This window comes from Sapajus apella, unplaced genomic scaffold, assembly GCF_009761245.1.
Source record: "Sapajus apella isolate SASKATOON/1434 unplaced genomic scaffold, GSC_monkey_1.0 scaffold33, whole genome shotgun sequence".
Taxonomy (NCBI): domain Eukaryota; kingdom Metazoa; phylum Chordata; class Mammalia; order Primates; family Cebidae; genus Sapajus; species Sapajus apella.
In genome coordinates this window covers 10,126,000-10,138,397 of record NW_022436973.1, presented here as the reverse complement: position 1 = coordinate 10,138,397, position 12,398 = coordinate 10,126,000, and the positions used below count along the sequence as shown (strand labels likewise).

The 12,398-nt window shown below is 46.3% G+C and overlaps 1 protein-coding gene across 1 annotated transcript in view; it reads left to right on the top strand.

Annotated features, from left to right (window-relative positions):
- The window catches only part of LOC116562635 (putative BPIFA4P protein), a 15,921-nt gene extending 9,338 nt beyond the window's left edge, over positions 1 to 6,583 (top strand). Inside the window, exons 6-9 of the mRNA XM_032294892.1 lie at positions 1,296 to 1,377; positions 1,998 to 2,061; positions 3,869 to 3,948; positions 6,157 to 6,583. Coding sequence (XP_032150783.1) covers positions 1,296 to 1,377; positions 1,998 to 2,061; positions 3,869 to 3,909 — 187 coding nt within the window. The 3' untranslated portion in view covers positions 3,910 to 3,948; positions 6,157 to 6,583. The remainder of the gene's footprint in view (positions 1 to 1,295; positions 1,378 to 1,997; positions 2,062 to 3,868; positions 3,949 to 6,156) is intronic.
- Positions 6,584 to 12,398: the final 5,815 nt, after the last annotated feature.

Here is a 12,398-nt window from a genome sequence, read left to right as displayed (position 1 = left end):
TTTTTTTTTTTTTTTTTTTTTTTTTTTTTTTTTTTTTTTTTGAAACGCGGTCTCTCTCAGTAGCCCAGGCTGAAGTGCAGTGGTGGTACAGTCTCAGCTCACTGCAAGCCTTCCTCCCGTCTAGGCCTCCTGAGTAGCTGAGACTCAGGTGCAGACCATCATTCCCCGCTACTTTTTGTGTTTTTTGTAGAAATAGAGTTTCACTATGTCTCCCAGGCTGGTCTCAAACACCTGCCTCATACTCTCAGAGTGCTGGGATTATGGGCATGAGCCACCATACACAGCCCTTTTTAAATATTTTTTTTTCTTTTTTTTTTTTTGATATATTTTTTTTTAATTAAGGGTGATATCCACATTCAGCTGAATCCAGTGGTCATCACCAGTCCATTTTCTATCCTGTCTTCTTCTTTCATGAATTCTCTATTTTGATTCATCTCCATTGCTCACTGTTTCAGAAAATATCTGGGTGTAGAATGCTGTCTGCATCCTTGCACACCTGGTCCTGTCCCCCTGACATACTCAGATATAAGCGAGAACCAGGCCAGATTCATAGCCCATCTCCACTTCTGAAACCTCTGCAAATGCTTCTCTGTCTCTCGTGATGTACTAAAGAAAACAAGTCCCTCCTTTGTGGGGAATCTGAGACCTCAGGCTGGAAGCAGTAGATCACAGCTGATTTCTATGCAAACTCTTCAAGAAATAAAGACATAAACTCTTTGCTTGAGAATAAGACAGATTTACCCTCACATGTTAAGGAATAGGGACTGAGTCAGGAACACAGTATACAAGGGTGCTTTTATGCTATTTCCTGCTTCTTTCTCCTTTCTAAAGAACGATATTATACTGTTCCTTCCATGAAGGCATTGGCCCTCTGGCAGAGGAGATAAGTCCTACTGTAGCATCAGATAAGCAGAGAAATGGGAAAGTGAGCAGGAAGGAGAGAACTCAGAATTGGCCAGGATGGTCAGGAAGAGCTTTCTGGAGGAAACCAGTTGGCTTGGCCTACAAGGGGCTAGAATTTGAAGAAGGCATTTCCAGAGAGAGATGCAAAATAGTCACAGAGAAGATAATGGTGGGTAACAATGATAAGGGCAAGGTGACTTAAATTGGAAGATTAATTTTAAGGAGCCCTGGAGTGTGGATTGGAGCAGTAGGATCCAGCTGGCTGATGGAATGTCATGGAAACAAGGAGCAGGCTTGAAGACGTTCACGGTCATTGAGCAAAGAAGGCATGTGGAGAAAGGAGGGTCTGAGGGAAGTTAATCTGTTGGCATATTTTCTGCATCTTCATTTAGACTCGCCCCAGCAGCAAAACTTGTTGTGGAAAACGTAGAGAGAAGCCTGAAAAACATAGTAGCCCATGATCTGGGACGAAAAGTAAGTATGCAAACCCAGATTACTTCAGTTTTTGAGCTGAGCCTCAGAGCATGAGGTGTTGGATCTTCTTAATGAAGCGGGAGGAAATCTTTCAGGAAGGAGGGTTAGGGAGAGATAGAGTGGCATCTGTTAAGCTCCCATTCTGCAGTCGGGCGCTGGTGAAATATTTTACAGACATTGTTCAATTCTTCAGGACAAAACTAGCACCCGTGTGACCAGAGGTGAGTTGATAAATCTCTCCAAAACTCAGTTCCCTTATCTGTAAAACAGGAATAAGTCATCACAAAATTAACATTCACTAAGCATGCAAACACTGTGCTGAGTATCTGAAATGAATTTTCTTATCTCATCCCCCAAACAATCTCATGCTCCAGGTAACAGTATCATCTTCATTTTCCAGATTTAAGAAAACGTTCCAGAAACGGCCAATGACTTACTCAAGTCATACAGCTGCCAAGTGGCTAAGCTGACTTGTGACCCTAGGGCAGTCTGTCCCCAAACCCATCCACCTGGTTGTCCCCAGAACGGGTTGACTGAGGAGAGCTTGGCTGGGTCACTCCCATTGAGGCTTCATTGGTGGAGCCCTCCTCCTGACTCTTGCCTATTTCCTTGTGTTTCAGGTGTGTCCTGTGATTAACAAATGGCTCTACAACCTGGATCAGCATGTGGTTAAGGAGCTGATTAGTAAGTGCTGGAGGTGGGAAGGGACAGGAACATTCCAGAAGAAAGCTCAGACCCCTCCCTCACCCTTTGTATCTCATTTCCCCTTACCTCACCCTGGCACTTCTCCTGGACCAAAAATCTCTTTCCTGCTGAAGTAGAATGGTCCCTAATAATAACAACCTCGATAAACTCAGCTGACATTTACTGAGGGAGCCCGGTGTGCCAAGGCCAACATGAAGCACTGTGCCTGCAGTAGTGATTGAATGCTCACCTTTAGCTAAGGACATCCTGATTTGAATTCTATTCTTCTCCCCAAAGCCTAGAGCAGCTGAGATATGAATAGAAGCCCTTTATCCTCCTCTAAAATTGTATGATGTTGAATGATGGGTAGAAAATTGATCTGGTTTCAGCCCAGACAAAGACTGCTTCCTTTCAGTAGTCTCTACCTCAAGCATCCAAAGTTTTCATATCTGCCAGAACTCAAAGCAAAAAAAATGCAAGATTGAATCTCAGCAGCTCAGGACCCCCAGAAGGACTCCAAACCTCCCCCACCAAAAAAAACAAAAAACAAAAAAAGCAAAAAGACCTGCAGAATTGAAAGGTGTACGCCTTCATTCACTAAATATTCACTAGTCCTGCCAAGTGCTAGATGCCTGAGTTTCTAAAGTTCCCTCGAGTGGCTCTTCTGACCTCAGCTTATAAACCTCCATTGACTGGGAGCTCACTACTTTTTTTTTTTTTTTTTTTTTTTTTGAGATGGAGTGTTGCTCTGTCACCCAGGCTGGAGTGCAGTGGTGCGATCTTGGCTCACTGCAACCTCTGCCACCAGAGATCAAGCAATTCTTCTACCTCAGCCTCCCAAGTAGCTGGGATTACAGGCATGCATCACTACACCCAGCGAATTTTGTATTTTTAGTAGAGATGAGATTTCACTGTGTTGGCCAGGCTGGTCTTGCACTCCTGACCTCTAGTGATCTGCCCATCTCAGCCTCTCAAATGGCTGGGATTACAGGCATGAGCCACCCACGGCATCCCACCAGAACCCACTACCTATGAGGTAGAAAGCTTGAGGCAACTAATCTGGATGAGCCTAAAAGCTCCCAAAGCTTGTGTTTCCAGGTCCACTCAAATGAATGGGACAGCTCAACCAACACCTTCACTCTGCTATTGGGCCATCACTTCAGAGAGATGAGCAGGTGAATGGAGACTCCTGCTGCAATGGTGGCAGCTTCCTCCACTGTCTCATTCCAATGTAGGAGCTCTTGAGTGATTAACTTAGGAGGAAGTGGTTGTTCCTAATCTATAGATAAGAAAACCAAGATCCAAGAACTTTAAGCAGTTTATCCAAAATTACTTGGTAAAAAATAATAACAATAAAAGCTAAGTGTATATTAAGTGCTTTACTATGTGCCAGGCTCTTTGTGGACTTTACATGTAACTTGATCAGTCCACACAACTCTATGAGCTAGGTATTATCACTATCTGCATTTTAAAGATGAGGAAACAGAAACAAAGGAAGATAAAAATGTTTGCCCATATTTCCATGGAAGAAAGTGTTGGCACCAGAGTAAACCCCCATTCTCCAGCTACAGGTACACACTGGTAGTCACTGTACTGCATGGATAAGAACTCTCAGTGAAGTCATCCAAGACAGCCAGTGGAAAATCAGAGCTTCACTTCAGACAAAGCCTTCAGACAGAAGGCTCCACTCCTTGGGCTCATTCCCCATCCCCATTCTGCTCCCAGTGCTGCTCCAAGGGGGAAACCTCCCTGGCCTTTCTGATCCTCCTCCACCCCCACTGTCTGAGGTATCTGTTTTACATTCTAGATCTGGTCCTGCTGCAGGAAAAGTACCAAGTCACCATCTAAATGTCCCCAAAGTGAAGGAGCTATGTGTGTACCAATCCGGTGAGCAATCAGAGCATATTTCCATTCCTTGGTGATGATCTTTGGGCTTTAGGATCATTATAAGTGTGGTACTCATTCATTTGTTAAATTTCAGTTAAGCCTCTACTATATGCTAGACTCCACTCTACATGTTAGGAATGCAGCAGTGAATGAGATGGACAAGGAATCTGATTTCCTGGAGCTTGCATTCTAGTTGGCAATACTAACAGTGAACAACGAAATAAACATATAATCAACTAAATTCCAGAGGATGATGGGTATTCAGAAGAAAACAAAGCAAGAGGATATGAGCAAACGTAACCGGGGTGGGGACGCAGAGAGAGACATCAAATTAATATAGTCAGACTCTAATATAGAGGCTGTTTAGGAAGCAGACTTTTCGGCTGAGCCCTGAATGATAAGGCAGAAGGAGCTATGCCAAGACCCAGGAGAAAAGTATCACAAGCAAGAGGATGAACCTGTGCAAAGTCCCTGAGGCAGGAATGAATGAGCTTGCCTTTTCGAAGTAAAGAAAGGAGGCCGATGTGGGCTGGAGTGTGTAGGGAGCTCAGTTTTAAGAGACATCTTTACAAGAGTGATATTTGGCAGAGAAAAGGAAGGGAGTATCTCTAAAAGGAGATGTCATTGTTCATTCATTTATCATGTATGTATTTGCAGCTCTTTGGTGCTGAATACACTCTGCTCAGGTGCCACCATCTCAAGTCTCTCAAAACTGGCACATCCACCACTCTCTACCCTGCTTTATTTTCCTTCATAACGCTAATTATTATCTAACTTCCTACTCTATTATCTGTATCTTTTCTCTCCCTCTCCAAAAGAGTGTAGATCTCATGAAGTCAGGGACTTCATCTTATTCCCTGTTTTATTCCAAGTTCCAGGATCACAAAAATGAATCACACATGGCCCCTGACCTGAAAAGCCCCAGCCTAGCAAGAGAGAAAACAAATAATTAGGCAATTTCATGTTAGCTGAGGTTCTATGGAAGTAGAGAGGCAAGACCCAGTAGCCTTGCCAGGGGACTTCCAGGAGTCTTTGCAAAAGAGGCAAGATTTAAACTGGGCACTGAAAAATGATAGGCTCTTTTTGTGGGAAAATACACTATAAGCAGAGGATACAGGATGTGCAAGTACAGAGAAGTAGGAAAGGGTCTGATGCTCTGGGCAATGGGGGGGAGCTCTGGGTGGCTGCTCATAGGAGTCATGGGGGATAGAGGTATCCTCCTCTGAGGAGTAAGGATAAGCTTGTAATAAGCTGTGTGGTACACGTGCTTCGTGAGAACAAGGTAATATATGATGAATTGAGTATAGTCCATGACAGGGGGCATAAAAAATTAAGTGGCCAATGCCATAATGTAATCTACATCCTTGAGTTGATTAGCCTAGTTATGTAATACTCTAAACCAATGCTGTCCAGTAGAAATATAACAGAAGACACACATGTAAGTTTGAATTTTCTAGCAAAGCCATCTTAAAGGGAAAAAGAAACAGGTGTTATTCACCATACTAGTTTTATATTTACCCACCGTATCCAAATATTATTATTTTAACATGGAATCATTGTAAAAGTAATAAAACACTTTACATGCAAGGTTTGCACTAAGTCTTTGGTCTGATGTGTATTTTATACTTAACAGCACATTTCAGTGTGGACTAACTGCATTTCAAATGCTGATATCCATGCATGACTAGCAGCTACCATGTTGGACGGTGCAGCTCTCTCTAAGCTAATTAGCTGGCAGTTGCAAAACGCTGAAAGGTCTAGGGCATCTCATGTATTCCTGCCAATATATCTAAGCTGCCACTTAGCACAGAAGTCCCAAATGTGTGACACCCATATTATATGCAGCTCACAGGCATATTTGGTTTTGCTTATAAAGTGTTTTATAAATGTGACTGAGTTGCCAATATTAAAAGTAATTAATATATCTTTTGATTAACTAGGGCACCTGGCGATATTTTGCATTATTATTGTTCTGTGAAGTAGGCCCAGGCGAAGAGGCAGAGCCACCTTAATTGATGAGAGGAAGTCCAGGGAAACAATGAGAAAACGTTATCCAGATAGAGGCAGTGGTTAGGTGTCCCCACAGGAATAGACTTCAGCACCGTGGACAGCAGTCACACTAGGGATAGTGCAGGAGTGGGAAAGGCTGTCAGTTCTGACCCACAGAAAGGGTGTGAAATTTACTAATACCTGGATTATCTCACACAGAATCAGCTCCTGCATCCTAGTCTCCTCCATGGAATGTCCTCCACACTCCAGGCCCCGACCTGCGTAGATCGTGTTGATTATTCAGCTGATGCCTGGAATTGCATGACCCTCCCTGGACCCAAAGATCCCTTACTACTCCTGGCATGGAGGTTATTTCCCTGTACATCCTCACCAGAACCCACGTGCTGATTCCCTGTGATCTTCCCGCAATAAATTTTAGCAGCTCTAATCTGCAAACTGTCCAGCTTCCACAGGGCCATGTGGATGGGGGCAACAGTAGCCAGAGGTGGTGGCGGGTCTGGTCATGATAACAAAAGTCTGGAAAGCAGGGGGGGATACTTGGGTTAATTTATTCTTTATCTCATGAACTTATGAACACTCTGGAATGATGTTTCCCAAAGTAAAGCTAATTAAAATTTTAAAAAGGCTTCCCGTCTTGTCTGGGATGTTTTCTGAACTGATTTTGTGACCTTATGTGGCTCCATCCTCGGCCACAGTCTCCTCACTGTGCAGTGAGAGTTTTGGTCTCATCTTACCAGTCCCGTCAGGCAAGAACAGCCTACAAAGTTGTGGTTCATGAGAGAAATCTTATCCTGGCCCTGGTAACCCCATTTTTCTTCACTGTATCACCAAACTTCTCAAAAGATACACTACTATTCACGGCCTCTCCTTCCTCACCTTCATCCACTGCTCGCTTTTTTTTAAGATGGAGTTTTGCTCTGTCACCCAGGCTGTAGTGCAGTAGTGTCATGTCAGTTCACTGCAACCTCTGCCTCCTGGGTTCAAGAGATTCTCAGGCCTCAGCCTCCTGCGTAGCTCAGACTACAGGTGTGTGCCACCATGCCATCAGATTCAGGAATCTGCAGCCAATTTTTGTAATTTTAGTAGAGATGGAGTTTCACCATGTTGGCCAGCCTGGTCTTGAACTCTTGGACTCAAGTGATCCACCCATCTCAGCCTCCTAAATTGCTGGGATTGCAGGCATGAGCCACTGCACCCGGCCATCATTTTTTTTTTTAACAATCTGGCTTCCTCCTCCAAAATATTATTCTAATTTAATTATAATGATAAACCTAGGAATTAACTGTTGTTTTCTCTTGAATAGATGAGAAAACTGATGCTCAGAGAGGTGCAGCGACATGTGTAAGCTGCACCTTTAAGAATAAGAGAGTCAGGACTCAAACCTATGTCTGCCCTAGAATGAAAGTCTGGGTCTTCACTGGGCCTGTGGGCATACTGGATGTGTCCCCATGCGTGCTCCTGACCCTATCCCACCCCCCCTTGTTGCTCTGGTCACATTGGCTTTCTTGTGCCGCCCGCTCAGCTTGTTCCAACCTCAGGGCTGAAAACTGAACTGGACCTTTATCTGTCCTGTTCACTGCTTGGGACATGGAGAGGCTCAATGAAATCTGCCAACTCCCTGATAAATAAATGTTCCCTCCTGGGAGCTGCCACACACTGCACAATAGCATGGAGAATGTCATCCTCAGAGGCACACAATCCCTCTCCCAAAGACGGTTCCCCAATTCCCCGAGGATCCAGATGAAGAAATTTAGTGCTGCCTCTATCTCCAGCAACCGTGAGAATTTAGGATCAGCCAAAGCAAAATGATCAAATATTCAGTGACACATGTTGGAGAAAATTCATAAACGGGGGACTGGGATCCAAAAGTTTAAAATGGCAGAAGAGAGAAAGCAAGTTTGTTCCCTTTGAGAAAGGCAGCAGGAAGCAGAAGAGAAGCCAAGTTGCTTGAAGAAAAAAATTATCAAACAGGTTGAATGTGCATTTTTAAAAGAAGGGCCCATGCCCGTTTCATCTTTCCTACTGGCTGACATTTAAGGTCAAGTGAGGCTCTGCCTGGCTGGTTATCCTCAATGAACTTCTTTCCTCCTTTCCTCCTGAGAACATCCCTGCTAGATAAGCCCTGGGGCTTGGCAGGTCGGTTCCTGCCCCCTTGCGGTCCAGGGTGTTCATGGTTATGGTGAGACCTGCAGTTATCAGCCCATCTAGTGGATCAACTCACTGAAAATTTTACTGTTAGCCATGTGTGTCCCATGGAGTCTTAGTGGCCTCTGTAGAATATAAGAGGAAATGCATCTGGACAGAATGGGGTTGCAGACCCCGGGAGGAAGGGCAAGGGCTGTAAGTGAATTTATCCAGAAACAAGGTAGAGCCCATCACAGCCAGGTGGCCCAAGTTCAAATCCTAACTCAACATTTATCAGCTGTGTGTCCCTGGACAAGTGACTCCAGAGTCAAGGCTCCACATGGGTCTGCCCTTACTATTCTTCCTGCCTTTCCTTGCAATGCCTGTGGCTGGGGAAGGGGGACTGAGGATCACGTTGGGCAGCAGAATGGGGTGTGAAATGGAGGAGCTGGTGGGGAATGAGCAACAGCTCCTCTGAGCTTCCTCCTACAGGCTTAGCTACCTGGTTCCCATCCCATCCACACTGCTCCCCAGGTGAGTGGATCTGGGGATTTTACTTAGCATCCCTGTGCCTCTGCAAAAGGAGGCCAATAATAGCAGTACCTGGTGCACAGGGTTGTGTTGAGAATTCAGTAAGTCATTACGGGTGAAGCACTTAGCTTGCTCCTGGAGCTCAGTCAGCACTCCGTAACTGTTAGCCGGTATCACTGTTATTATGGCTAAGTGGTCTTCACAATCATGTGTATCAGAACCGTCCAGATGCTTATTCCCAAGATGCCCCTCCAGAGACTGACTCAATTCATCAGAGGTGACCTAAGAATCTGCATTTTTACAAGCCTATCTCTCCCTCCAAAATTCGGTGATGATCCCCGGAAATTCCAGCTTTTCCATTTCCCTTTGCCCTCTCCAGGCCACCCTCAGAACGCAGGAGAGGTCAGCTCTTCCTTTGTCAAACTCAATATGCCATTCAGAAATGGTCCTCACTCTCTCCTCCCCTGCCATTTTAAGGAAATTCACCTTTGGGTTCAAGTTCCAGCCCCTAGTTCTCTATACCTAATAAGCATATGTATGTTGTATGTTAAACATATATATGTTTATATATATATATATGTACACACATATATGTACATAAATATATCTATAAAGAATGGAATGAATGACTAGATGAATAATTAATTTCATTCCTTAGAAGAGTAATTCTCAAAGTATGAACTGAACTCCCTGCATCATCTCCCTAGGATGTTCATCCTGAAGGCAGCTCCCAGCACCTCCCCCCACCCCCTACTAAATCAGATTCAGGAATCTGCATTTAATGCCTCTGCTTCCTCTGCTGTCCCCTGGAGTTTGGGGACCTCTGCTTTTACTATGGGCCTGGAGTTTTCTTAGAGCCCCAAGGAAGGGAAGTGGCCACCCCAATTGGCCACTGGAGATCGCAGGTGTGCCTAAGTCTGCTTGGCCCAGAGTTCTGTCAGAGGAGGTTCCTGCCACCTTGTCCCATTGGACAGCCCCTTCCTGCAGCCGGGGACCTGAGCCAGGGCCTCTCCCTGGGGACATGGGTACAGACTTCTCACCCTGTAGATCCAGCCACTACTGCCTTCCTTTCTTCCTCCAACCCGCCGAGCCCTTTCCCACCTAAGGGCCTTTGCCCTCCTGCTTCCCTCTGCCTGGCTCCCCTTCCACAAGTTTATACTCAAGACTGGCTCCATCTCCTCCTCTCCTCCTGAGCTCTGCTCAAATGTCACCTGAGACCTTCCCTGGCCCTGGTCTAATGTGGCCTCCTTGCTATTTCCAATCTCACACTATGCTGTTTTCCCCTTAATACAACTTGTGATTATTTGGTTTCTTGTTTATTTCACCTTGTTCTGATTCCCTTGTCAGGTGGTGAGCTGCTGGGGAGTAGGGTGACTGTTACTCCCTACAGTCAAGCACAGTACCTGGCACACAGTCGGTCCACAAGAAATAATGGTTGGGTGGATAGACAAATGAATTTTTTTTCAAAGTCAAACTCCTTGAAGCCAATTTCCCAGGAAAGCAAGGGTTTTAGCACTGAACCCATGGGCATACCTTAAGCGGTCCACGGCAATCCTGGTACTGTGTGCAACGTTTTTTAGCCAAGTGCATTTTTTTTTCTAAAAGACATACCAAAGCTTCCAGTGCATTTTCAAAATGTCCCCCAAGAAGGTAAAAACTTGTTTTAAGGAAATCTATTTGGACTAGTGAAGGAGGCTGTTAATGTGTGAGGCTCTGTGGTGTCCTACAGCGCCAGTGTCTAAGGAAAATAGTGTCTGAGGCAGTTCTGGGGAAGGCAAGAGAGCCTGCTCAGCCTCTTCCTGGCTGGGAGCTTGGGCAGCCACTGGGTTTCTCTGGGTCCCCATCTCCTCACCTGTGTGGCGTGGGAATGGAATGAGATGACAGAGCAGGCTTAGCACAGGGAGCGGGTCCCAGCGAGAAACACCAGCCCTGCCAACATCCAGGTAGTTGCCTATGAAGGAGCGGTTCTCACTCAACCATCGTCCTCCCTGAGAGCACCACGGTGGGGTGCCCAGCCAACTCGGGCCTTTTCCCTTGAATGTCAGCTCAAACGCCACCTCCTCAGGGAGCTCTTTTCTCTGACATCCCTTTTCCTCCATTGGCCAGGGGGCCTCACTGTGCCCTCCCACGGTACCTCCCACCTCCTTCACCGCTGGGCCATACTTCATAATCCTATGCTCAACTGCAGGGATGGTTGAAGACTGTCTATCTCCCCACTGGTATGTGAGCTCCAGGAGGACAAGGACCCTGCCTGACCACTCTCTGTGGGATCCCCAGAGCCCACGACTCCTGACACTCAGCCACGCTCAAGCTCACTCCAGGACCATCACACCCCCGCTGCCGTCTCAGCCTCCCTGTCATTCCTGCCTGTCTTCTGATGCATTTCATTCATGAAAGTACTTGATAGAGGTGGCTCCTGCATTCACTGCACACATGTCCCAGGAATGGTCTCGAGGGCTCTCATGCTCCATGTCACTGACACCATCAGCTTCCCTGGTTCACAGGTGAGGAAGGCTCAGAGGGGTAAGGACAAGGGGGAGGATCATGATAATAACATGGTTTTGAGCGCTGGCCTAAGCACAATTTGCTTTAATCCTCACTATAGCTCTGAGGTCTACACTGTGATCCTTTTACAGGCCTGGGAGCTGAGTTTGCCAAGAGGAAGAGTCAGGAATTGAACCCTTCTCTTCATGACCCTGAAGCACATGCTCTGGAACAGAGTTGGCTCCAAATCCAGTCCCCAGCCCCTGAGCAGGGGCCTCTCATCCCTCCAAATCTATTCTCTCTTGTCACGGATCAAGCTCTGAAAATCCACACCCTCCATGTTGTCCTTTCATTAGGCTCTGCTGCCCTGAGAATCACAGCATGTGATGAGGCAAGACCGACAGCCCCCACCCCGTGTTAAGATGTCCAAAGAGCCAAGGAAACAGATTTGTTCCCCCCGACAATGCCTACTCTTCTCTGTTTTCTTGACAAAAAAAAATACCAAAATTCCAATCACTTACATAAGACCAGGAAGGATAGAAAGATACATTTCTACCTAAGTGATATTCTACAAACATCTCCAAAGGGAGCATGAACTGGGAGAAAGGACCTCAAATGGGGAAAGCCAACACCCTGAACCAAGGCTTTCTCAGTACAATCTCTTACAAAACCAGAGTGAATTGCCCAAGATTGGCCCCAAGGCTTCTGTGAAATTTGGAAAGGACATGCCCACCCCTCATTCGTGTGGGACCCTCCACATCCCCTGCAGCATGGGGAAACAGCACAGGGACAGTGACAAATGCCTTTGTCTCAGAGCTCACTGCAATGGAATGGTGGGGCCCAGAACCCCAAGATCTGTGCTGCTGCAGTGGAGTGGGCAAGAGAGTGGGGCTGGGAGTGCGGCCTAAGAGGATGCAGGAACCCCCTGGGCCTGGGAGGCATTGCATGGAATGTGGCTTTTGCTCTGTGTACGGTAGGAAACTCTGGAGGGTTTTGAGCAGAGGAGTGGCATGGTCTGCCTTACCTCTTAAAATGACTGTTCAGACTGCTGCGTGGAAGAGATTGCTGGTGGGCATGGTTAAAAACTGGGAAACCAGGCCGGGCTCACACCTGTAATCCCACCACTTTGGGAGGCCGAGGTGGGCGGATCACAAGGTCAGGAGTTCGAGACCAGACAGGGTCAATACGGTGAAACCCTATCTCTACTGAAAACACAAAATTTAGCTGGGTGTGGTGGCAAATGCCTGTAGTCCCAGCTACTTGGGAGGCTGAGGCAGAAGAATTGCCTAAGCCAGGGAGGC